General features: G+C 43.9%; 1 protein-coding gene and 1 pseudogene across 3 annotated transcripts in view; both read right to left on the bottom strand.

Moving 5' to 3' along the window:
* Positions 1–27,931, bottom strand: part of RAB2A (RAB2A, member RAS oncogene family) — a 61,373-nt gene that overhangs the window by 29,682 nt on the left and 3,760 nt on the right. For all 3 annotated transcript variants that reach the window (XM_087707028.1, XM_087707030.1, XM_087707029.1), the window contains 2 exons: positions 10,487–10,558; positions 7,962–8,029 (listed from right to left, as the gene is read on the bottom strand). In XM_087707028.1, coding sequence (XP_087563154.1) covers positions 7,962–8,029; positions 10,487–10,558 — 140 coding nt within the window. The remainder of the gene's footprint in view (positions 1–7,961; positions 8,030–10,486; positions 10,559–27,931) is intronic.
* Positions 751–2,605, bottom strand: LOC148049188 (lamina-associated polypeptide 2-like; annotated as a pseudogene).

Consider the following 27,931-nt stretch of genomic DNA (forward strand, 5'->3'; position numbering starts at 1 on the left):
AACTGCAGATAACAGTCAGCTGTAGTGGCCTTCAGTACTGCAGTACTGCATCCTAACCACTGCGCCACCTCGGCTGCGCTTGTGGAATGCGCTGTAATAGAGCTTGGTGTTTGCAGACCTCGTGCTTGGTAGGCGGCAACAATACAGGTTCGTAACCACCTGCCTATGGTGGTGAATGTCACCTTGTTCCCCAGGGATCCCGGCTGGAAAGAGACAAACAGGGTTTCAGACTTCCTGTTCGGCTGGGTTCTTCTGAGGTAAATCCTCAGAGCCCTCCTTATGTCTAGGGTGTGCCACTTCCTCTCTAACGGGTGAGAGGGGTCCGGGCAGAAATTGGGCAATATCAATTCCTGCGAGCGATGGGAGCAGGAGCACACCTTAAGGATGAAGGAGGGGTCCAAGCTTAGTACCACCCTGTCCTGGTGAAACACACAGAGATCCTCCCTGGCCGACAGAGCCTGTAATTCGGATATCCACCTGGCTGAGGTGATGGCCACCAGAAAGGCCACTTTAAGAGTCAAAAACGTAAGAGACACAGTTCGCAAGGGTTCTAAAGAAGGGCCTGTCAGAGCGTCCAACACCTTATGCAAGTCCCAGGAGGGATACTTGTGTACCGTAGGTGGCTTAAGATTGGATGCCCCCTTGAGGAATCGCCTGATCATAGGGTGGTGAGTCAAGGTCTGAGACCTACCGCACAGAAGTACCGATGAGATGGCCGAGATCTGTCTCCTAATCGTGTTGGGATTAAGTCCAGCGGTCAGCGAAGTATGCCAAGCACCCCCCAATGGGAGGTGAGCTAGGTCTAGGTCTAGTTCTTGCGGAAGGAGTGCCCGCCACCACCTCCTCCGCTCCCTTGAAAGGACCTCTTCTGCTGCCTGCCCCTCTGCTGTCTATCTGAGTATCTCTGCCTGGATGAAAAACCTCCCTGGTACTGCCTGGGGCCCGAGTACCCAAACTCCGACCCCCTGAAGGAATCCTGACCCTGGAAAGACCTCCCAAAATCCTGCCCCCGAGAGTTGGGGCGTCTAGGTTATGGCGCCGCCCTGAAGTTGGACTTTTTGTGAACAGCGGGGAGCACCTTCTGCTTGTCCTTGTTCTCTACCAGGAATGGGTCGAGGGCTGCTCCAAAGAGGGATTCTCCCATGAAGGGGGCCGATGCCAGGCGCCATTTGTGGCGTACTTCCGCTTGCCACTGCTTCAGCCAAAGCAGCCTGCAAGATGCCACAGATGAGGCGATCACCCTGGAGGCAAACCTGGCTGCAGCTAAGGTGGCATCTGAAGAGAATTGGGTGGCGGCCAGCAGCTTGTTGATGTCTTGGTGGGCCCTGCCATACGAAATGGGGATTTGCTGCTGCAGGACTTGCAGCCACAGCAGACAAGACCAGTTGAAGAAGGAGGCGTTGGTGGCTGCTCTCATTGCCCAGGCCGCTGCTTGATGCGTCCTCTGTAAGATGAGGTCCGCTTTCTTGTCTTTCGCCCTCAGGGCATCCTCTTATTCCCCTGGCATGTTAGTAGGCGTATGCAAGGCCATGACAAGTGCATCGATGGTGGGTTGTGAAAGCACCTGGGCCATGTCCCTGTCCACGTTGAAGAAGGTCTTGTCTGTGGAAGTGGGCATGGGGCCTGCCGTGGGAGAGGCCCATTGCCGCTTGATCATGTCTAGATAAGACTTGGGTGTGGGCACCGTGTCTGCCTCAATAGCCTGCTCCTCGAAAATGTTTTCTGCTGAAAACTCCTGGGGTTGTGCCAGGGCTTCTGTTGGCCTGATGCCAAGCTTGGCAGATGTCTTGGCCTTGAACAGAAGGGATTTGTACAGAGAGGGCTGGAACAATCCAGAGAAGGTAGGTTTGGGAGGAGGCATGCCTTTGTCCTCAGAGTCTATCCTCTCTGATTTCGCCCTCTTCAGAATCCGAATCGCTGTCCCCCTGGAAGGAGGCAGGTAATTCTGGAAAATCTTCCTCCTGAGTCTCTAGCCCTTCCGACACCCTAGGCACGGAGGCTGCCTGGGTCTGCATCTGTGGCTGCCGAAAGGTTGCTGCCATGCACTGCTGGAAGGCCTGCATCATCATATCCTGGAAGTTGGGCATCCCTGATGTAGGTGGTATTCCCTCCCCTGTCCCAGCAGGTGTGGATGGGAAGGGCTATGGCGAGGGTCCCGCTGCTGTGGGGCATGAGAGAGATTGCCATCCTTGTGCAGCCCCCCAGATGCCTGAAGTATCAAAGGGCATCCTCACCTGTGTGTGTGTGGGGTCCCCATCTGCAGTCGTGCCAGAAGGGAGAATCCCTGAAAATCCTTCCCCAGATTCCTGGCCAGGAGTAGCTTTCTTGCTGCTGGCCTTATGGCAAATGCGCTCCAAGGCTCGGTGCCTCCGCCTTTCGTATTTGGAGCCAGCTTTTGGGGGCTGGAGCTGCAGCCTGCTTCTTTAACCCCCTTGGAGGAGATGTGCTTTCTCTTTGCCTTTGCCTTGCCTTCTCCTCCCCTAGCAGCCTCTGTAACAGTCCCTGACCTGTTTAGCTGCTCCTCTGCTCCTCCGGTGGGGCTGCTGGCTGCTGGGCTGGAGGCTTGAGTCCTGCCGACATCCTCTGTGCTGCTGGGTGCCGCCATTTTGGATCACGTGGTTCCAAAATGGCCACTGGCTCCAAATTCAAAAAGTTCCTCTCCCTGGAAACAAGTGGAAGCGGCTTGTGCCTTTGGGGCTGCTGCGCGATTTCTGCTGCTGCTGGAGAGCTCTTCTCTCGCTTCCTCTGCTCTCTTCCGAGCTTTGTGAGCTCCTGCGGGCCGCTATCTCTCTCCAGCACTCGCAGGCAGGCATGGGCGCTCCACTGCATTTAAAAATGCCCCGCTCGACCCCCGGGGGGGCGGAGCGCTCCAGGCCCGGCTGAGCCTCTCCGATGTAACTGCCTTCCCAGGGCTTTCAGGGGAGCATCCCCTCGCCCGCAGTCTCGATTAGTGCCCTAGGTCTCTCTTTATGTTTGTAATGTAATGTTTGTAATGTTTATTAACATTTGTAGGCCGCCCTTTTCCCTGAGGGGACTCAGGGCGGCTCACATAAAATCAGGGAGGGGAAATACAAACAATGACATAAACACATATAATAAAAGTAATAAGCAACATACATTCATCATTCGGGAGGGGCAACTATCCTTGTCCCCAGGCCTGACGGGCTAGTCAGTTCTTAAGGGCTGTGCGGAAGGCCTGGACGGTGGTAAGGGTACGAATCTCCACGGGGAGCTCGTTCCAAAGGGTCGGGGCTACTACTGAGAAGGCCCTCCTCCTTGTAGTTGCCAGCCGGCACTGGCTGGCCGATGGAATACGGAGGAGGCCCAATCTATGAGATCGAATTGGTCGCAGGGAGGTAATTGGCAGAAGGCGGTCTCTCAAGTACCCAGATCCACTACCATGCAGGGCTTTATGGGTGACTAATAGCACCTTGAAGCGCATCCGGAGATCGACAGGTAGCCAGCGCAGCTCGCGGAGGATAGGTGTTATGTGGGTGAACCGAGGTGCACCCACGATCACTCGCGCGGCCGCGTTCTGTACTAGCTGAAGTCGCCGGATGCTCTTCAAGGGCAGCCCCATGTAGAGCACATTGCAGTATTCCAGCCTAGAGGTCACAAGGGCCCGAGTGACTGTTGTGAGTGCCTCCCGATTCAGGTAGGGTCGCAACTGGCGCACCAGGCGAACCTGGGCGAATGCCCCCCTAGTCACAGCCGTCAGGTGGTGGTCAAACGATAGCTGTGGATCCAGGAGGACTCCCAAGTTGCGAACCCTCTCTGAGGGGTATAAAATTTGACCCCCCAGCCTGAGTGATGGAATATTGGTCGAATCTTTGGGAGGGAAACACAACAGCCACTCGGTCTTTTCTGGGTTGAGCACAAGCTTGTTAACCCTCATCCAGTCCATAACGGCCTCAAGGCCACGGCTCATCACGTCTGCCGCTTCATTGAGTTGGCACGGGGCGGACAGATACAACTGGGTATCGTCCGCATATTGATGGTATCTGATCCCGTGCCTACGGATGATCTCTCCCAGCGGTTTCATGTAGATGTTGAATAGTAGGGGGGATAAGACCGAGCCCTGAGGCACCCCATATGTTAGGGGCCTAGGGGACGATCTCTGCCCTCCCACTAACACCGACTGCGACCTGTCCGAGAGGTAGGAGGAGAACCACCGCAGCACGGTGCCTCCCACTCCCACCTCCCGCAGTCGTCGCAGAAGGATACCATGGTCGATGGTATCGAAAGCCGCTGAGAGGTCAAGGAGGACCAGGATGGAGGAATATCCTCCATCTCTGGCTCTCCAGAGATCATCGGTCAATGCGACCAAAGCGGTTTCTGTGCTGTAACCGGGTCTGAAGCCTGACTGGAAGGGGTCGAGATAGTTTGCTTCCTCCAAGGACCGTTGGAGCTGAAAGGTTATGACCTAGGCTGCACGTTGCCCTGAAGGGCTGGCTCCGCATTCCCCTGAAGGGCTTGCTGCGCGTGCTCACTCTCTCTCTTGCCGGCCAGGGAATCACCCAAGAGCCAGTTACTCACTCAGGCAGGGAGACAGAGAATGCAATCCAGTTAACTATGAGTTCAGTCCTTTCTTTAAAATTTTCCAGGAGTTAGGATGATCACAGCCGCCCGTTGAGGGGCTGAGTCGATAACTGGGTGGTACCTGGAGGCCAGGGCATGGCCCAAAGAGCTTATCTGACTCAGCCCAATCAATGAGAGGACAAGGTCAACGCATCCTGGATACTCCTCCCTTCACTATGGAGAACTGCTTGTTATTGGTTAGCAATGTTAAATCATGTAGTAAACAATATATAGAAGAAAATATATTTCTAACATTATCTGCAAAAGGGAAATGACAGCTTTGCTGTCATGTCTAGATAAATTATAGTGAAAATAAATTAAGGATATTTAGCAATCAATATTAAATATGCCAAGTTTATGTAAGCTTGTGAAGTCACAGGCTAATCAGACCAGGGCAGTTACTTCATAAGCTCTGTTACATAATATTAGGCAATAGGTTCATATTATAGAAATTTGTATGGTATTAGGTCTGCATACAGCTCTGATATATCATGAAGATATTTACATAAAACATGCAATGTCAGAAGCCAATGATCATATATAAACCATACTTCATGATTTATATCCAGATCAATTCTATGTTACTATTTATTGCACTTCTCTATCTTGCTGTTTTAATTGTAAGTTTGACATTGTTAAGATTTCTAATTGCAAATTATAAGACTTAGGACAGGAATAATGCTATAGTCTTGACTACATAACAGTAGTTTTGTACTTGAAACAGAGTTGCATGGAGCTTTGTACACAAAATAGCTAAAAACAAATTATTATGAATATCTTTATTCCTAAAAATAGTAAACTGTAGCAATAGCAATAGCACTTAGACATATACTGCTTCACAGCCCTCTCTAAACAATTTACACAGCCAGCATATTAACCCAACAATTTGGCTCCTTATTTTATCCACCTCAAAAGGATAGAAGGCTGGGTCAACCTTGAGCCTAGTACCAAATTGCAGGCAGGCAGCAGAAATAGCCTGCAATACTGCACTCTAACCACTGCGCCATTGTGCATTTTACACAGTAAAATTTTAAAGAGATATTTTAGGTAAATAGAGGAACCTAGATATAGGTAAGCCTTGACTTATAACAATAGGGATAAAAAAATTCATCCTTATGCAGTGCAGTGATTAGATGAGGCATGTTTTACTACCTTTTTGTCTTGTTAAACAAATCACCTGCAGTCATTATGACGTCACATGACTAACTTGAAACCTTCTGTCATTAAGCTTGCTGGGAAGGACACAAGGTAGTAATCATATAACTATAGGACACTGTAACTTTCATATGTGCAAGGTAGTTAGCAAGTGCCTAGATTGTGATCACATGACTGCAGGGACCCTGCAAAGGTCATAAGTGGGAGGATGTAACTCAGTTTTTCAGTGCCATTGTATCTATGAACAGTCACTAAATGAATGGTTGTAAAGTAGTCATAAATGGTTGTAAGCCTACATATGAAATAAAATACAATCTTGAAAACTTGAAAGATAAAGGCAGTATTTAAAGAAACCAGAAATAAAATATATCCTGTGTAGGATTTTTTTAAAAACTGAACAAACCAGAGTGAATCTGTTAATTTAATGTTTCTTAAAGCAAAATGTTAGTCCTGTTAAAAATGGTCATTTTCTCATTTCTTGCTGGATTTGATCCATCCATGAATTGAAACTTTACACTAAATCTAACTTATGTATTACTTGATATTGTGAAATTTTCAGAAACTGAACTATTACTGCATGAGCCAAATGGTCAGTCATCAGAACTAGAGGTTTAGTTTTCCGAGCTTTTGGCCTCATGCTGGAGCCCATCCTCATAGAACTTCTCTCTACTACTGGCATGCATTATATTTACACGGTGCCTGATGGGTGAGGATTCCTATTGGTTGATTGATGTGTTGATGGCTGGCTATTGGCTGTTATTTCCTTGTGCTATCCAGTCCTCCTAAGTATCTGTTAAGATGGTGGTAAATTAGCTCTGCAGTTGACTGATAAGGGAACTGTTTCTCATGCTTCAATCATTTCCCTGGTTATCTTTTTATCTGCTCGGCCAAAACTCTTTAGCAGCTGAGAAATTGAATGTATGTCCTTGTTCATTGCAATGTCAGGCTACCAATGACATATGATGCTCACTTCTGTTCTTGCAGTCTGGTGGTTAGCTTCCTCCCCATCTGCCCTACATAGTCACAGGGGCAATCCATGCAGAGGATCTGATAGATTACATTAAAAGTATTTCCCATCTCCAAGTGATCTTTGCAAAGCATGTTTTGTCCTCATATAGTAGCTTCTGGGCGATATGCAATGCTCACTTGCATATCTCGAAAGCTGCATTGTATTGCTTCCAACCCATATTGGATCCTGCAACATTATCCTGGGAAATGTTTAATTGCCTTCATTCATGAAGTATTGCTCTAATATCAATATAGAAGATACATTAATAAATGTGATATGGGAGCAAGTTAGTAGCTTTCCACTGTAGCAATGGACAATCTGTAACTTTTACCTACTTACTCAATCTTTTTTTATGTATCTCTCTTATCCATCCAGGTTATATTGCAAAAGCTATAATTTAATTCTTATTGGAAATAGTATTACAATATTGTTGGAAATCATGACCCGTGTTCACTTTCACAACATACCTGCCCTGCTAATTACAAAGCTCAATAGCTGAAGGGAAATCGAAGGCTTGGTCCTGTTTCCCTTCCAGCAATTCTAAGCAAAGTTATTTGATGGAAACAGAAAGCAACAAGACTTCAATGCTCTTTCCAATGTCCTGCTATAAACTTCTACTTTCTTGTTATTAAGTGCCAAAAGCAACACATAAATACTTTTTTCTGTTTCTTTTTATGGATAAGAACCGTGAGTTGACCATTATGTATTATTATTTTTAAATCAGAATGGTAAAAAAAATTCAAAACAATTTTTAAAGAATTGTTTTAAAGTGAAAGCCTTTTTGCCAATTGCACTGAAGTAAATGATGCAATATTATTGAATGAACTAATTCTATAATGCATCTGCTTAATACCTCTTCATTCAGTAAACATGTTTAATTTACAACAGCCCCTAAAACAAAACATGCTAATTCAGACCATAGGTAGACAAGACAAAAAATTATCATTTCCCTACTCTTTACAAAGCCTAGAAGTAACAAGTTAACAATAATTTCACAATCATAATCATTATTATTAGCACCACCACTTCAAGTATAAAATGAAGCCACAGTGTATCCTGATATAAACTATTGATTCATAATATTTCCAGCTTAACAAGTGCAAAATCAAGGACCAATTTTGCTAAACTGGAGGATCGTATTATTTTTGGTAGCTTCTATTTTTTAAAAATAACAATCTGAATTTGTCTAAAAAATTCTTGCAGGAAGATTTTTACTTACTGTATCCCATATCTGAAGTTTTATCTGCTTCCCATCAATGGTTATCATTCGAGCACCAAATTCTACACCTGAATAATGAAACAAAATCAATGAAACCCATCATTTCTTAGTTTTGATTAACTAGATACGAAAACAATCAGAAAAATACACAAAATTGTAAAAGAAGAAAATGAAATAAGGATCTACATTAGTCTTTCAAAAACATTGCAATACTGTTCTGCAGTTGCTTCAGAATTCTAGTTCCTTTACACTATTTGATACAGATTTGCTAAGTTTCCATTCATGCCAGAAATCACAGTATAGTTTCTAGCACTTAGATGGCTCACATTCAAACCCACTACTGTAGCATGAAGAGGCCTTACTAATCATTTCTAAAGGAAATATAATTATTACTTTGCCTTTATCTCTACAGGCTATGGCAGAGGCAACTTATATTCAATTTAGCATTTAGACTGTCATGCAAATGAATGGAGATGCCTTACTGATGATGTTAGTGATAACGTGGATTGGGATCTGCCTAGTTCTAAGTTACAGTTTGAAGCTGTAGCTTGTATGCCCTCTCCCTCCAGAGAATAAGCACAGCTTACCATGATGTTTTGGGATTGGACTCCAGGACAGAAAGAGTGCCTGGCTTCCACAGAAGGATCTCTCTTCATAATGCCTGCCTGGCTCATTCTGAAACTCTTGTCAAATCTTATGCATGGCCATAGTTCCTATTATTTTTATTATTCTGTGGGTATGTGCCATATTCAATTCCTCTTCTGAGAGGCAAAATGCAGGTAGGAGAGTTCACTAATTGTGAACAACAAAGAGAGAGTACAGGACTCAGTCACTGTGACAATACAATCAATGTTTGCATATATTTCTACAAGTTCAAGGACTACAGGAAAACCTTTAATCACAAGGAAACGCAAGAAAAAATAAAATAAAATAGGGAAAGAGAAAATAGATCAAAGACATTCATACTTTAAGAAATGGTATACTATACTATACTATATGGCTCTTTTTTTCTTTTAAAGTTACTTCCTGGTAACTAACTGCTATTAAGAACACAAGAAAATAAATCTGTTAATTGAACTCTATACATTCAGAGAAACATAATTCATATAATTTTAAACTCGTGTTTTATTTTTGGGAAACATTTTAGAAACTGGGTTATTCTGTATAATTTAAACTGGCATTATTACTGTATAATAAACAATAGGGCAGTAGTTTTATCAAAAAAATAAGCAATATGCTGGTGTTGTATATTCCTTTCCATTAACATAACTGTCTAAAAGCCACCACCACCACCACACTCATAAACGCTTATCGCAAGAACACAGAATTTATGTTTCTGGAAAAGTATCCAAAAAGAGGTTTATATTCTGTTTAGAAGACTCTACCATCAGATGGCCAGAGTCAAAAATCATTTTTGAAGGGTTCTGTATTTTATCATAGAACCTATATGACAGGAAGGTAGGATTGATTTTGAGGAAATTTTAGAGGAGTTCCTTGACAGAGTTACAGGAATAACTTTGTAATAGTTTCAATATAGGGTTGGTTACTACGAAGAAATAGTTATCTCCTTTCTCCCGCAAAGCATCCTTTAATAAGATTTTAAAATAGTTTTCATTGTGCACAATTTTAACTGTTGTTATATATTTATGTGTGTTTATGTATGTGTGTGGGGGTGGAGAAGGTCTCTCTTGAGTGATTGTAGGTAGTCCTGCAACAATTGAGCCCAAAATTTATGTTGTTAAGTGAGACATATGTTAAGAGAGTTTTGACCCATTTTACGACCTTTCTTGCCACAGTTGTTAAGGGAATAATTGCAGTTGATTAGTTAGTAACCTGGTCGTTAAGTAAATCTGGCTTTCTCATTGACTTTGCTTGTCAGAAGGTTGCCAAAGGTGATCACATGATCTTGGGACACAGCAATGGTCCTAAATATGAACCAGTTGTCCACCACCTGAATTTTGATCACATGATCATGGGGATGTTGTAAAGGCTGTAACTGTGAAAAATGGTCATAAATCACTTTTTTCTTTGCTATTGTAACTTTGAACAATCACTAAACAAAATGTTGTAAGTCAAGGACTACCTGTACAAGTCTCCAGCAGAGAGCAACATATTGAATTCCCATCTTCCTATTTTTCCGATCATTTTAGTTAAGAGTTCCCCAGATTTACTATTACTTGAAAAGATTATCCTGGCTTGTTATTTCTTCACATACCATTGTTTTGGTTGTCAAAGGAAATGATAAGCTATCATTTCCAGTTTATTTGCTAAGCACATGCTTCCTGGCCCAATCAAAAATCACATAGTAGAGTAGATGAATCACATGAATCAACATTTTGCCCACAGTAAGCTAAAATGCCCAAAATTTTTCATACAACTATCAAAAACAGTAATTATATACAAATGTAATTATAATTGTGGAAATAATAATTGTTCAGTATGTACCTAAATTACATATCAAATGGATTAAGAGCTATTTATGTATAAATGTTTCATCTTTCATCATTTATCTACTAAGGACTTACCTATAGTAAGGTCATGAACTGGTTGAAACCTTTTGTCTGTAAACTGCAACAACAAACATGATTTTCCAACACCTGAAAAATAGGAATTTCAAGAATCTGCAGTCATACAATATTTACAGAAATGGAAGTATTTAAAGGTACACACTCACTAAAACATCTGTTTCTGAAGTTTAAAAAGGCTATTGCTAAATCTTAATATCAGCAAATCATTTTAATGTGCACATATAGCAAAATAAGTGATTTAAAACTCATTATCCCCATGAGATTGTGATAGTTAGAATCCACATATATACAGATAGATCTCAAGTTATAACCATAATGGAGCCTGCCCATAATGGAACCTGGCCATTATGGTTGGAAGTCAGGACAAATATTAAATGAACTGCCTCACATTACAACTAACCATCCGTACTCTCCCTAGTGCAATTGTTAAATGAATGTGCAGGTCGTTAAAATGAGCATGGGGTGCCTCAGGTATGGGGAGATCCTAGAAGGCCTAGTGCAGATATAAGCCCACCTGCTTCAGGCCTCCTCACCTCCATTGCCAATCACTCACTTACTTTTTACCATAACCTCCATCTAGAAATTTTGTCACGTTAGGAATGAAAGCAAGCTGCTCCGTCCCCCAGTGTCCCTACACAGCATGGCTGTGGCCCAGAAGCAAGTGCCAGGCTGAAGAGTAAAGGAAAGGAATGAAGCAAGTAAAGAAAATCTTTCTGCAGTTTTTTGTTTGGAGAAGCTGAAATAAAAAATTCAGCTCAAAAAATTTAGCTGGTTAGAGCAAAACATATGCAGCAAATTGGATAGAAATAGGTCCTTGAAAATATTTTTGCTGTTTGTATGACTGCCTTTAGGATCCAGTTAGGACTTGGCTTTAGAATCCTAGCTAGGTTCTAAAGGCAATTAGACAAACAGCAAAACACTTTTAGGGGAGTTCTAGCTGGCTCCTCAAGGAAAAAAAATTTCTTCGCTTGCTTCGTTCCTTTCCTCTACTCTTTAGCGTGGAGTCAAGATAAGTAATTTACAGATTTTGTCACCATCTTTCCACACATGCAGGAAGTTAATAAATTAAATTGTTAAAGGGGATAGAGATTGGAGGACAGAGGTGGGGAATTTAGTTTCAACACCTAACGGGATTGGGAAAGAAAAAGATGAACAAGTTTTCCTGTCCCAGCCTTTTTTGTTTTTTCTTTGATATTTTTGATGTTTTTGTTTTCTTTAAGAAATGTCAATTTTTTGGGGGGGGGGAAATAGAAGGGGTTTAAAGCAAGGGAAAGATTTCGGAAAGCTCATCCTGAAGCCACTGCCTTAGCATGCAGATTCTGGTTTCCCAAAGAGGCAGGAGAGCATTGCGGTTTTCCAACAGCCAGCTGATTGGGACAGAAAGCTCTGAAAGCAGCCACCATTTCTGCAAGGAATTGGAGTGTGTTCGTGAGGCATCGGAACAGGCCCAAGTCCTGTGGAGCCCCTTTGGGATGGGATGGGGAGAGAGGTGAGGGGCTTTGCAGCAGGACTACTGACTGTACTTTCTATTTGCTGGTAAGGGTGCAAAAGGTATTCATTTATTTTTCTTTGGATTCAGCAGATTTTTAAAAGAATAACTTAACTTTGGAAACTCCACATTACTCTTTACCAGAGGAAGGGAGCGAGTGGTCACATGTGGGTATTCTCAAAGCCTGATTGGTCCAAAGACTGAGAGCAAAGACTTAAATACTGGTGTCTTCCAATCCTGGCCCAGTTTCTCTCTGTCTTTCTTGCTCCAAGTACAGTTTGAGAATAGTCCATAGGTAGGATTTGTTTTATTGTGATCTGGCTTTCTATTTGGCTTAATTGGGCACCTTTAAATTTTACAAATTTTAAATCCTCCTTCCTGCGGCCCCAAGGGACAGTCCTCTGCCTCGGGCAGTTGGGGGAGGGCCCTGTGGGGCATCCAGCCTCCCCCCGCGGGCCTGGAGCCTCAGCCCTATCCCCGGGATTGCGCAGGTGCAAGTTCCAGGTGCAGCTTCTGGGAAGGCAGCTTGCCTTCCCGGGCGAGAGAGCGTGAATTTCGGTACCTCAGCGCGCACAAGCTGCCGCGGAGCTGCTGTTTGATCTGGGCGGCTGCCGCATGCCTCCGCAGTTACCGGCCTTTGTGAGGGGAGTTTGGGGGCAAGGAGTGCGTGCCAGTGGGCCGCGTGCCCCCCCGTCCTTATCTGGAGCGGCGGTGGCTTCTAGGCGCGGAGCCGCGAGTGCTTGTTTGGGCCCCTCGCCTCCGCACGGAGTTTTGGCGGCCATTTTGGCTGCCGCCATGTGCGCAAGGCTCTTGCCTCATTCTACGGTCATTCGTGTGCCTCAACTGGGGACGATTTTGGCCTAGTCCCTCCACTCCACCCAGCAGGCCCAGTCCCAGTGGGGCCTACAGAGGCCAGTGACTTCTTCGTCGGACACCTGAGTGGGGCATGGAGGAGGGGTCAGATCTTCCCCAGGGCCAGGTGGAAGGCCCGATGGGGGGTGTGGAGGCTTTGGTGCAGGGCTCCGAGGGGGTTCCCTTTCCTATGCCTAGCTTGGTTCAGCACCCATCTAGGGCGTCCGCCAGGGTGGAGGCCAGAAGGCATAAGGCCATTGAAAAGGCTTTTGCAAGGGCAGAGAGGCAGGCCAAGGCCTCAAGGCCTAATTCCAGGGACACATCCAGGTTTCCAATCAGGCCTTTTTTCTGGGTTTTCTTCCCCTAGAGGTTTTAGCCCTTCTCCTTCTGTCCCCCTCCCCCTCTCCTTCGGTGTCTCCAGGTTACACAGGGAGGGGCAGTGCAGACCCTTTGGAGGGTACTTCCAGGGGCTCTTGCTCCTCTCACAGGTTGGCTCCCGAGGCCTCGCTCTTCTTATGGGGATGTGGAAGATTTGGAGCATTTAACAAAAGGTATGAAAAGGCTTATTTCTGTTGCCATTCATGGGGCATTGCCCAGAGGGACAAAAGCTCCTTTCTTCCAGGCATGGGGACCTGGGCAGGGCCCATCTTCATGCTTCCTCTCCTTCCATGGTTGGTGAAGCTTCGGTCTTGGGGGAGGAGAACATCCAGGACATGGGTTTATCGATGATGAGAATGTGGGTCCCTCAAATGTGTCTTCTTCTGCAGGCCTCTTTGTCCCAGCCATGTTCAGAGGTCTATTGAGCGAGGCAAGGAAGACCACCAAGGTGGGGACCGGGGACCCTTCGGTGCCCCCACCTAGGGATTCTGACCTGGCTATGTTTTCTGCCACGGCTACGGGCTAGGAAGAGATTCTGGCTCCTCTCTTGTTTATGGAGGTACTGACCAACCAGTGGGCACTTCCCTCCAATTTCTCGACTCCTGGGGGTAATGTCCGAGGGCACTATAGCATGGAGCAGACTTTTGCTCAGGCCATTCAGTTGCCGGCTGTTGGCAACCTGGTGGCCTCCCTGGTCTCCTCCTCTCCAGTGGTATCCGGCGGTGCGGCAGATAAATTAAGGTCGGAGGGTAAGCGAGCGGAACTTACCTTGAGGGAGAATTTTAATGCCACTGTGTGGGCTATCAAGCCTGCAGCCTTGGCTCCCTATTTCAACTGTGCCACGGTCATGTGGCTTAAGCAGCTCCAGGAGCGCATTCCCATCCAGGACGAGCGGCTTCACCAGGATCTAATATAAATCATGGCAGCCTCCCAGTTCTCTGCTGATGCGACCCTGGACACGGTCAAGTTTGTGTCCAGGGTCTTGACCACTTCAGTCGCGTCTCGCGGGCTCTTGTGGCTGTACCACTGGCAGATGAATAACAAGACCAAGTGGAATTTGGCAGGCACTCCGTTCAGGGACCTAATCTTTGGGGAGGCCCTCGACCCCTTCTGTTCGAGGTTAAAGACAAAATGAAGGTTCTGCCATCTACTGGTAGGAAGCCCGGGACTAGGCTTCATCCTTACCGTAGGCTTTTTCTTCCTTCTGCTCTGACAGGCAGTTTCACAGGCTGTCCTTTCAGGACAGACACCGTTTCCAGCACCAGTCCAGGTGGCCTTTTCATGGGGGAGGCAGCCGTCCCTACCGCACAGGGAAGTGACTCGAACCCGAGTCGTCAGATCGGCGGCCTCCTTTCCCTCTATGCGGAGCAATGGGACAAGATCATGTCGGATGCTTGGGTCCGAGCCACGGTTCGTCATGGTCTCAGGTTGATTAGTTAGTTAGTTAGTTAGTTAGTTAGTTAGTTAGTTAGTTAGTTAGATTATTAAGCTTGTATGCTGCCCTACTCCCGGAAGACTCAGGGCGGCTAACAATAAGAAGGGAGGGGGGGTTACAAAAATAAAAACAACAATTATAAATTCAGCAACAGACATAACATCGGATGGGGCTGGATAATTCAACAGCCCCAGGCCTGCCGGAACAGCCAGGTCTTAATTGCTTTGCGGAAGGCCGGAAGGGTAGTAAGGGTCCGGATCTCAACGGGGAGATCGTTCCATAGGGCCGGAGCAGCCACAGAGAAGGCCCTCCCACGGGGGGTCGCCAGCCGACATTGGCCGGCAGATGGAATCCGGAGGAGGCCTAGTCTGTGGGATCTAATAGGTCTTTGGGAGGTGACTGGCAGGAGGCGGTCTCTCAGGTAACCAGGTCCTATACCATGCAGGGCTTTAAAAGTAACGACTAGCACCTTGAAGCGTGTCCGGAGGCAAATGGGAAGCCAGTGCAGCTCGCGGAGGATAGGTGTGACATGGTTGTACCTAGGTGCACCCACAATCGCTCGCACGGTTGCATTCTGGACTAGCTGAAGTCTTCGAACACTCTTCAAGGGCAGCCCCATGTAGAGCGCGTTACAGTAGTCCAGTCTTGAGGTCATGAGGGCGTGAGTGACTGTCCGAAGGGCCTCCACCCCTCCGAATCTATTCAGGTCATTCCGTACATCCCGGAGCCTGGAGCACTGCCGCCTGATGGATCAGGCCATTGCCCACCTTCTCGACATTCAGGTGGTGGAGGCAGTTCCTCTAGAGAAACGGGGCCTAGGCCTCTGTTCCAACCTGTTCATGGTTCCGAAGTGCCTGGGGGGCTGGAGGACGATTCTGGACCTCAAACGTCTGAACCGTTTTCTGGTGTACAGGTGATTCAAAGTGTCCTCCCTCAAATCTATCCTTCAGGGCATCAGTAAGGGGGACCTCTTGGCCTCGGTGGATCTCACAGAGGCCTATCTTCACATCCCTATTCTGGCCGGTCTTTGCAGGTTCCTGAGGTTCTCACACGGGAACTGCCTCTACCAATACAGGGCTCTTCCCTTTGGGCTGGACTCGGCTCCCCGGGCCTTCACGGACGTTCTGGTGGCCCTGGAGGCTCATCTGCGCTCCATCCTGGCGAGACTCCAATGTTAGTTAAACCATGTTTTGGTTCAGGTGGAGTCTCTTCCTCAGGCCATTTCGGATCTTCAGCTCACCATCCGGGGTCTTCAGAGCCTAGGTTTCTCGGTGAACTTCCCCAAGAGCCACCTTTCCCCTTCCACACGCATTCTTTACCTGGGGACAGTCATAGACTCCGCGTCTGTCCCAGGAGCGCCAGGGCAGCCTGGGTCACCTGGCAGAAAGCGTTCACGGAAGTCGGTTAGTTTCAATCCTCTCTCTATCTCTGTTATTGGGCAAGATGGTTTCTTGCATCGGGATTGTCCTGTGGGCCGGACTTCATCTTCGGCCTCTCCAGTGGGAACTCATCCCCTTTCAGAGGGGGCATTTGAGCAATTCTCTTCGGTCCCTCCGTCTCCCAGTGGGAATCCAGGTCTCGCTGGGGTGGTGGCTGTCCCCGGCAATTCAGCGGGGCTGCGGTTTCTGGGGCCAGGCAGGGTGACCGTCACCACAGGAGCGAGTCTGTTCGGATGGGGGACCCTGGTGGGTTCCCGGATAGCTCAGGGTAGGGGGTCAATCTTGGCTCTCCGCCATAACATCAATTGGTTGGAGCTGCAGGCGGCCCGCCTGGTTCTGCGACACTTCAGGCCTCAGTGGAGGGGCATCACATGTTCCTCCTGATGGCCAATGTGGCCACCGAGGCCACATCAATCGTCAGGGGGGGACCCACTCTCGGGCTCTCTGGCTGGAGGCTCAGAGACTGGACGCATGGGCGGGGAGGCGCCTGTTGTCCTTGGTATCGAAACACATCTCCGGGCTCTCCAACATCCAGGTGGAGTGGCTGAGTCGGGCGACTCTGGACAATGGCGAGTGGCAGCTCCACCCGTCGTTGTTCGGAAGATCTGTCAGAGGTTTGGGACTCCTCTGGTGGATCTGTTCACCTCGCCCGCGAACTCCCAGCTTCCTCGGGTTTTCACCCGTTTCCAGTCCAGGTCTGCGGAGAGCATGGACGTCCTCAGGAGCCGGTGGCCCTCGGGCCTTCTTTATGCATTCCCTACCATTCCCCTCGTCCCGGGGACCGTCAGGAAGGTGGTGGCGGAGAAGACCCTGGTCATTGTGGTGGCCCCTTATTGGCCTAGGAGGCCCTGGTTCGCAGACCTGGTCCAGCTGTCGGTGGCCCCTCCGTGGAGGATTCCTCAGAGGGAGGTGGTCTTGCTGCAGGGGGCCCTGATTCTCCCGGAGCCCCAGTGGCTCCATCTGACCGCCTGGCTATTGAACGGCGGCTTCTGAGGGGGGCTAACCTGTCCTCCGGGGTCATTCGTACCATCGAGGCGTCTCAGCGTCCATCGACGACCCGCATTTACAATTCTACCTGAGTGGCCTTTGTCCGGTGGTGTTCTCCTCTTGGCATTCTCCCGATAGGGCCACTATTCCTAACGTCTTGGGCTTCCTCCAAAAGGTCCTTGACGGCGGGCTTTCACAGAATACGTTGCGCCTCCAGGTGGCGGTTTTGTCTTCGGTCCTGGGGGGGTGGGGTCTTCTTCCCTCTCCCATGTTCCCCTGTTCAAGCGGTTTTCTGAAGGGGCGGCTAATCTCAGGCCTCCCCCCGTCCACAGGTTCCCCACGTGGAATCTTCCCCTGGTGCTTAGGGCTTTGACGGGGGCCCCATTCGAACCTCTTCGGTGTGTTCATCTGCGGTTCTTGTCGCTGAAGGTGGCTTTCTGGTGGCAGTTACTTCCGCCCGACATTTTTCAGAACTGGGCGCCCTGTCGTCCAGGGACGACTTTTGCCATTTTCCCCAGGACAGGGTGGTGCTTTGCCTTGATCCTACCTTCATCCCAAAGGTGAACTCTCCTTTCCATAGGGCTCAGGAGATCGTCCTGCCCGACTTTTGCCCGGACCCGTCCAATGATAGGGAGAAGCTATGGCATTGGTTGGACGTGCGCCGTGCTCTGCGGAGTTACCTCCGGCGGACCGCAGGGATCCATAGGTCAGTGGCCTTGTTTGATTCATTCCAGCCGCGAACGCTAGGTTCTAGGGCGTCCTCGGCCACCATTGGCCGATGGCTGCGTCACACCATTACGGAGGCCTACGGGGCGGCTGGTCGTCTGGCCCCATCGGGCATCATGGTGCATTCTTCCAGGAGTGCCACGACCACGGCGGTGTGGGCCTCGAGGGCCCATTTGTGGACATTTGTTGTGCGGCCACTTGGGCTTCTCCGACGCCTTTCATCCGGCATTATCGTCTTGATGCCTTTGCATGTGCGGACGCGTCCTTTGGTCGGAGGGTCTTGCAGTGGGTGGCGGCTGATGCTCCCCTTGGGTCCTAGTAGTTTTCTTATTCTCCCACCCTGGGACTATAGCTTGGGTATGTCCCACATGTGACCACTCCCTCCCTTCCTCTGAAAAAAGAACGTTGGTCTTACCTGAATGTGTCTTTTAAGAGAAAGGGAGGGAGTGGTCATGACCCGCCCTGAGTGCTGTTCTGTTGGGGCCAAGAGGAGGGCCCGGGTGGTCCTAGGAGTTTGTTGTTGTTGTGTTTTGTTGTTTCAGGTCTACTATTCGACTTCAAGGAAACTGGGCCAGGATTGGAAGGCACCAGTATTTAAGTCTTTGCTCTCAGTCTTTGGACCAATCAGGCTTTGAGAATACCCACATGTGACCACTCCCTCCCGTCCTCTTAAAAGACACGTTCAGGTAAGACCAACGTTCTTTCTGTATCTGGTCAGATTATTATCCATTTTTTGAGTGGTTAAAGCCAAATAATAAAAAACACAATTCAAACAGAATCACTATTTCCAATTTTTAAAGACTCTCCTTACTAACCCCCTCACCCGCCACTAAACTCTTATACCTGTTAACCAGTCTTGACCCCAGGTTTTTATAAATAATACTGAATTATATACAACAATCAAATAAATTATATTTTCCTTTAAAAAAATTCTGGACAGGCAGCAATTGCTTGGAAGAACCTATTGTATTTAAAAATATTATTCCTTGTTGTTAAAAAGCAAAAACTTATAATAGGTATGTATGGTTCCTTATTTAACAACAGAGTAAGTTCATTTCTCTAGATTTCAGATTTGGACCAAAGTAGGAGCAGACAGTTGTTGATCTGGCCCACATTAAATTATTCTATTTCCCAAATACACTTGGACATACTGCATGTTGAGAACAGAATATACTTTAAGAAAAAAACTTTACCTACTTTGCATAATTGCTAGGATTTTATCATTCTAAAGTTTGAGAAGTTCCCTATTTTGTTAGAAATGTATGTAAAGACTTTGCAGTTAAGATTCTTGTAACATTTATAAAGACATATCTTAGAACATACCTATCCTTCTGCTATATTTGCTAAATGACAATTCTCAATCAAGTCATAGAGGGATGTACATAACTGAACTTGATTTTATAGTGTGTTAAGTGAAACAGGCTTCAAACAAGCTGGTATCAAAATAGCCATTACCAAAAAAGAAGAAATCGCTTTTTCAGTCCTAGACTGCGACTAATAATTATTAGTCCAAGAAACTATGACATGTGAGAACGATTAGTTCTCAAATTCTATTGAGAGGAACTGTCTCCAAAGCAATGGAAAAAAGAATTATTATGCTTGGTCCAGAAGAGAACAGATTGTGTCTAAGAATGTTCCAAATAAGGTCCTTCTTACTTTACACAAACTCCAATCACTAATTATTTACTTAATGGAAACTTCTTTCTCCTTTTAAAAATATTTTTTGTATATTAAAATAAAAAAATAATGATTGTATAAGTTTGGTTCAAACAGGCATGTAAATCATTTTACTAGCATTTTAGGAAGTATAAGATTTCATTGATATATGCCAGAAAATAACATATATTATGTTATTACAATAACAATTGTTAACACATTAACAATTCAAAAACTATTTTCTATTTACAGCTATATTTGAGTACAGTAGTGATGTGAAGAACCAGAGATGTCTATCTCTGGAAATCAACAACCAGTTGTGTTATTTTTGAGAAATTCATACTTTAAAAAACTCTACCAGAATTTAACGGTGGGTATAGGGATAGGATTTAATTTTAAATCAATTATCAATATTTTTATATGAAAACAACAAAACCTGCCATATTGAAAAGTGGCTTTTGTCAGCACCAAGGCTATAGATTGAAAATGAAGGTACTCTGTTTCTACTCGGCATTATTCCCCCTAGAGTTCAAGATCCACATTTGGAAACAACATCCTAGCTTGAGCTTGAGGAAAAAAAATCCATATCTATTCCCAAAAACTGACTGGTGTGTCATAATTACAAAATGTACTTTTCAGCTTCTAAACTACTCTCTTTCTCTGATGTTTTGCTTATACAGCAGGAAAAACCTAGAAAAAATGTAGATCCTGCTCTCTCTTTCACATACACACACACAAACATGCACACAGACCAAAATGATGATTCACTGTCAGACTGTCAAATTGGTATATTTGGTCTTGATTGCTTCATAATAAACAGTGTTTTGAAATAATAATGCTCTCCAAAATAGTCCAATTATATGTAGAAGTTAATAAATCCATTGCACATGCTTTCCTATCATTGGTTCCAGTATTACAATTATTTTAAATTACATTAAATGAAATTTATATTTCTGGCATGGTTTGTATATTATTTTTTAGAACATTTTTTAGAATTACTCAAAACCAAGTATGGGAGGAAACCTACAGTACTTATGTATTTTATTTAATGCAAGATCTAATGCTACTATATACAAACATCTGAACCACCCCATGATACATAACACATTTATTCTTAATTATAAAATGTGTTTAAATAATTCCAAAAGAGAGTGATAAAAGATACTTATAAAATTTCTCAATTTATAATTTTGTTAAATTGCAATACATGAAGTGAAGTAAAGTTTTAAATAAATGTAATTTAAAAAGAGCAAACAAACAAACTCTCTAGAGCATGGGTCCTCAAACAATGGCCCGTGGGCCACATGTGGCCCACCGAAGGCATTAACCTGGTCCACACAGGACTACGAGTCTGCCCTGTCCACATCGCCCCGCCCACTCTTCGGTCAAGCGCAGGAGTTACCTTTCTGAGCCCCACGGGCTGGAACTGAAAGGTAAGGCCAACAATTGTGGCGTGTAGAGATGTCCTGGAGGCAGGGGAAGTGAAAAATGGAGCTCCCATGAGGCTAAAAAAATGGACTGTTTTTGCCTGGTTTTGGCCTGCAGAATGCTTTTGGGGGGGTGGGTGAAAAACAGGATGCACAGACACCCCAGGAGGCAAAAAAGGGTGAAAATGGCCCATTTTGGGCCAAAAATGAGCTGGTTTTACCTGTTTTGGGCCTGCAGAATGCTTGGGAGGGGGTAAAAATGGGGTAGAGAGATACCTCAGGGGGCATAAAAAACTGGCAAAATGGCCCATTTCTCTCCTCTTTATCGAGAAGAGAGATAAACAGAGAGAGACAGAGGGAGAGAGAGAGACAGAAAGAGACAGAGAGACATTTCTCAAGCTCCTTGAGGCTGAAAAGAATTGTTGCAAAATTGAGTTTGTGAAGTGGACCACTAGACTACTAAACAACTGAAAAAATGATCTAGAAAAAAGAAAAGGCAACCATAAGAGCAAAATACAAACAAAAGGAAATAAAACACCCCCAGGAGCAAAACAAATTAAAGTTTAATTTGTGTGCATTGTTTAATAGACTATTAAATTGGACAGACCCACCTAGTCACATGACCTAGCCACACCCATCTAGTCACATGACCTAGCCATGCCCATCCATCTGGTCCAACCCTCAACAGTCTGAGGGACCCTGAATTGGCCCCGTTTAAAAAGTTTTGGGACCCCTGCTCTAGAGTATACCTTACAGGTGCCATAGTCAATGTTTTACTTCATAGAGGAATTTAGTAAACTACTCTCAATCAGGCAACTATCTCATCGTTGTTTGCAAAAAAAACTAAGCAGGAGGAATCCATTACTGCTCTAGTCAGACTGTTAACAGCTCTTACCATCAAAAAATTTCTTATGCTATTAAGTTTGAATCTCCTTTTAATTTCAAATAATATTTTATTGTCTTTAAGTCTTTTGTTTTGCAAGTTGAACATGTGTTTCCAAATCATATGCCACAGTAATCCAGCGAACTCACAAGGATGCTGTAAGATATTTTACTACTTAATAAACAAAACAGCTTCATGACAATGTTTCGGAACCTTTGCTTTAAGCTATTTTTCATGAGGATAAATTTCCAACCCCATAATCCCTCTTAAAAATCCACTCCAGCTTTACTATGTCCATTTCAATTGGACATAGTACTCCAAGTACTCTAACTAGCCCAGAGTACAATAGAGCTGTTACCTCATATAATTTTGCTATAATACTTTTGTTAATGCAGACCAAAATTGTACTGGCTGTTTTACTGCAGCATCACACTGGCTGTTCATTTTCAACTGACCATTCATACTGATATTGCCACAAAACTTAAGACTCTACAGTTGTATACCTATTCAATTAATTTTTTTCCTAACTAAATGCAGCACTTTATTACTTTTGAACACTATCACGTTAGTTGTGACCTCACTCACTACTTCCTTTTAAATCAATGTAGAATCATTTACAAGTCCACCAAATCTCAAAATCTTCTAGCCCAGGGATTCCTAAACTTTTTTCATCACACTTTCCTTTAGTGTAATCTTAATATATACACCACCACCCAAAATTCAAACTGCAAAATAAACACAAATAAACAATGACAATGCAATGAAACAGGGGAAGGAGGATTTATTGTAGCAATGTAATTAAAAGGTTTCTCATACTTCCCCTGGACACTGTCCATGTCTTCCTCCCAAAGGGGTATATCACACAGTTTGGGAAAGCCTGCTCTAGCCTTATGTTACCCTGTTTGCAAGGTTATGATGAAAGTCTTGTTATATGGTTTACTATACAGCATTCCCTTGGTTAACAAATTCCATCATAAAAATAGATAATGCTATTCTGGCACAAGTTATTCTTAAGAAACCATGCTGTCTCTTGACAACAATAGCATTTTCTCTTAATGCTTCAAGACATTCTGCTGGACAAAGCATTTTAATTCCCTTTCCAGAACAAATTCTAAATTAACTGGTCTGTGGTTCTGAAATTACTTTTCCATTTTCTATGTATTTCTTTTTCTGCTTCAGTTAGTAGGTATTGTTATTCATCCATGCAGACCTGCTAAAATTTCTCCCATTTTAAACTGTTCTTTAAACTATTTGCGCCTATTTCTTCAGTATCTTGTTTTGGGAGATTTCCCAACCTTTTTTTTTACTTATTTATCTTAAGATTTCATGGTGTGGCATGATGCCCAACTTTTAAAATCTTAAAATCTTCCTTCTTGAAAGCTAAGGTATATGACTGACTTTACTCAACTTTTCATAAGTGATCTTGAACTCCAATATGACATGTTTGCTTTCCCATGAGTACCACACACCTCCAGTCCATTGACTAATTCCTCTCTGTTGATCAGGATTAGATCCAGGATAGCTGAAACCCTTGTTTCTTCTTGCAATTCTGAGAAATGAAATTGTCAGGAAGAGAAATCAGAAATTTGCTGGGCCTCCCATTACTTGTTCCATTAATTTTTCAGCAGATATTATCACTATAGTCTGCCTCTTTGAAAACTTGGGACATGATTTAAAAATCTAAATCCTTTAAATTTAGCACTCAATGTCTTATAATAAAATTCCCACGTAGCTATGACTTTGTTTTTTAGGATTTTTAATCCTACCCAGAAGCTTTCAACAAAAGTTCCATATTTTAAGTCATATTTTTGGGCACATGGCTTATTTACATACAAAATTACTCCACTACCATTTTATTGTGTCTGTCTCCTGAATAAACTTCATTTAAGCTTTAATCATATCCCACCAGATTCCAGGATTTTATAATATCTTGGAATCAAGAGTGTTCATTCTTTTCTAGCCCTGTTCCTTGTCTGCAAATGATTACATGGTAATCCTTCCACAAAAAAAAAATTAGAGAAAAGAAAAAAGGTATCAGAAAGTGAACAGTGGCCCTTATTACATTATTGCACCCACACTGCCCTCATCTGGCATGTAGGTCTGAACAAATATCTTCAAATAAATGTTGCCCTTGATAAGGAAAAAAATTAGCCAAACCTGTTTTGGGACTTGATAGTGTGTAAACCAGAATATATAGCACATGCATATTTAATAAGCTATGACTTTGCACATTTGAAATCAACCCATGCAATATCTGTTGTTAAGTAATGCCTTACTTAAATAGGATTTGCCTTGACACATAGTAGCATCCGAGGCTAGAACAGCGTGGGCACTAATAGCACTTGCTAACACAACCTTTCTAAGGTACATTACAATGGGGAAAAGAAACATGGGCAACTAAATCAATCACAAAATTTGAATCAAGGTTTATTTGTTTGTGAAAGAGAGCGTAAAACCTCTGTACCAGAGACAAATTCATTGTGTGTTAATCACACTTGGCCAAATAAAATATTCTGTTCTGGCCTGCTCTCTTCTCGTCTACACTATATGATACTATGATCAGAGCTTCTTCATACCTTTGTCCTTTTAACAGATAAGGAAATTCTAATTAGGCAAACAAGTTACAAAATAGTGAATGACATAATGATTTTAGCGGACAGAGTCGACATTTACTGTACTTGTTCAAATAAGTTTATAAAGTCATAGGAAATCAGCACTCTTACAGAATAATATAGATGTTCCAATAAACGGGATGACAATCAGGTGTAAATGGTGGATCTTTCTCTATAAAAACATCATCATTGTAGACCGCTCTTCATGACAGAGTTTTCTGCAAATGAATGATGCCCTGATCAAAAACAATCTGTGAACTTCAGAAAAAGTAATAATTTTATGAAGATTGAAAGGGCCACAAAACCATCACAAAGTAGGTTTCTCTCTAACAACCTATGGTAAAAGACAGAATGTGTACAAATAGAGAAAATACAGTACTGTTGCTTCTCTTCCCAAGAGTGATTGTCCAATGAAATTTCCCCAAGAGCAAGTCATACAATACCTTGAGAGGTGGTAAAGGACCTCAGGTAGCAATAAAGGAGTTGAAGGTTACTCTTGCTCTGCCTAATGCCAGCATCTCCCATAAAGAAAGCACTGAACAAGAATGGCGCACATGGGAAGGTAGTAAAATTATTGCTCTAGAAAACATACTGCCCCCTTTTTCAAGTTTGTTAAAATTCACCTGAATGATTTAGAACAGGGGTATCAAACACACCGCCTGCGGGCAGGATTTGGCCTGCGATAGGCCCAGAGTTGTCTCATGGGGCCGTCCCAGAGATGGCAAGGGACTGGCCCATGCTGCCCCACCAACGGGCCACTGTGGTCCCACCCACCCAGTCAGCCACAACAACCGACTGTGCTCACCCTGACTCCCCAAGGGCAAACAAAATCCCGATATGGCCTGCGATAGGATCGAGTTTGACACTCCTGATTTAGAAGGTTATTTAAACTACGTTCTGTAGTGAATGACACAAGACTGGAACTTTCTAGCATTAATGAAGATTATTGGCGGGGGGGGGGAACTCCTTGAAAGACTGCATTGCAACAAAATGATTTCATCCAAATATGAATAAGATGGGAGTTGGAGTGTGTCTGGATTGCATGCTACCATTCTGAGAGCAACTTATTTTAGATTCTGTCAGCAAAATTTATAAGACAGTGTCAGCAAATCTGTCCATGAAATAAAGCTTAAGCAAATGAGTCATGCAGTACTACAATGATCACAAGTAAATCACAAGTAAATGTACACAAGTAAAACTACAATAGAATGGCTAAAGAATAAAAGAATTCACATTAGGAAGCGGCCAAGTCAAAATATTGACTGTAACTCAACAGAAGTCTAAAAATAATCAGTTGAAACAGTTCTAGAAGGAGTGATGTGTCATTTACAGAAACAATCAAGAGGGACAGGAAAAGTTTGGTTGAAATCACGGCTGCTAAAGAAGATTCCATAATTTATTAAATCAAAGGTTACACATATTTTCCCCCAACAAAATTAGAGAATGTTATGTTACTGTGTTCAATAAAGACACAAGATTTTACACCCATGATGGCAAATGTATGGCACGTGTGCCACAGGTGGCACACAGTGCCCTGTCTGAGGGCACGCAAGCCATCGCCCTAGTTCAGCTCCACTACACATGCACATGCATCACCCGCCAGCCAGCTATTCGTCAGGACTCTGCTGCACATGCATGGGTGCATGTGCAGGGGCTGCATGCGCACGCATGGGGGTCATGGCGCATCCAGAGGGTGCACACATGTGGGGATGGGCATATGCACAGGGGATGCATGCATATTGCATTCTGGAGGTTTGAGCATGCTTTGGACACAGTCTGGAAAAGATTAGCCATCATTGTTCTACACTATTTTGTAGGTTGTTTAATCCAAATCTCATCTATTAATAGGATTTAATAATTCCATGCTGCTATTAGTATTTTTCAAATATTTCAATCAATTGAAATGCTTTCATCTTTATCTTTATCTTTCCCCTATGGAGTACTGAAGCTTGAAGTTAGAGTTGCAAGTTTCTATGCAGGTAAGAACTCGGAAAATTTCAAGTCCATTTATATATATTTTTTATGCTTTAAAAAATGTTACTTGAAAAAATGTGGATGCACAGTAAAACAATTGCCTGCTACACAGAGTATTAGAAGCTATTGCATTTGATGTTCAATTTTAGTTGGTAGGTTACATGAACCCAAGCAATTTGGTTTACTTAATAATGATAGGAAAACCCAGTTAATAACCTACTAAATATGGTTTCTAGTAAATGTGCCTCATAGTTCCCTTTGCTTCCTTCCTATCAAATGGTATAACTAAAAACACACTCCCACACATTAAAAGAAAACGTTACAGAATTTCCAGTGTTCTTATATTTTATTTACTTGTTTGATAGTTATATCCTGCCTTTGTTGTTTTTATAAATAACTCAAGACAGCGAACATATCCAACAATCTCTCCTCTTATTTTCCCCACAACAATCCTGTTAGATGAGTTGGACTGAAACAAAGTGGCAGGCCAAAGGTCACTCTGCTGACTTCCATGGATATATTTGCAAATTGCCTATATGCACTAGGATAGATAAAGTACACAAATAACTAAAAAATAAAATCTATGAAAATGACTGTTGCTTATTGCCATCTAGAAGTATTTTAAAAATGAGTCTCAAATGAACCAGGGATGTTTTCTAAGCCAGTGAGAACAAGCAGAAATGTACATTGATAAATTATACAAATAGACTTCAACTTACTATTTTCTCAGTGACCCTACGAAGTTAAGATGGTGCTGAATAAATGGTAGTTATGCCAAGTTCCTAAAGTTACCATTGCTGCAGCACCCCACTATTACATAATCAAAATTCAGGTACTTGACAACCACAGGGGCAGTTCAACCCCACCCCCACCTACCTATCTCCTTCTATCTCTGCCCTCTTGGTAGCCCTGCAATCTGGTGGCTCAGCCAACTAGCTTGTGCCCTGTTGTGTGCCCTTTGATAACTGGCTCTACAGCCCCTGCCAAATAAAACCACAATAAAAATCCAAATCCAAATAAAATCACCATATCCAAATGAAAGCCACAATCATAATATTAAAATAATATAGCATGCACCATGCACTAGAGCTTATCTAACATCCCAAGCCAAAGCCAAATTTAAAATCCTTGCTGAAATAGCAACAAGGTTTCGGCCATCTGAAACTTATAAGGAATGATGTTCTATATGATGGGTGCTGCAACACCTTTAAAAAAAAGTTTTCCCCCTTTCTTGAGTTATTCTTTTCAAAATTACTTAAAGCTTTTATGATTGTTCCCTCTTACCACCCTTCCATTACTGATTTGCCATTTTCAGTGTTAAGATTCTGTATATTTTAATTATGATTTTCAGATGAGTTAACCACTGAAATAGAATTACAATAAAAAGAATATTTTAATTTAATATTTTAATCAATATGAGGCACACTATATAAAAGACTGTAAGATAATTCCATTGTAGATCTATTCATAGTTAGAAGAAACTAAGGACATCTCAGAAAACAGATTTCCTTGTGGGAACTTGCTTTGCTTCTCCAGATTAATATCTAAAATGATATGCTGTTAGCATACAGATCACACACAAAG

This window comes from Thamnophis sirtalis, unplaced genomic scaffold, assembly GCF_051295495.1.
Source record: "Thamnophis sirtalis isolate CommonGarterSnake01/CBP01778 unplaced genomic scaffold, rThaSir2_p1.2 scaffold_2, whole genome shotgun sequence".
Taxonomy (NCBI): domain Eukaryota; kingdom Metazoa; phylum Chordata; class Lepidosauria; order Squamata; family Natricidae; genus Thamnophis; species Thamnophis sirtalis.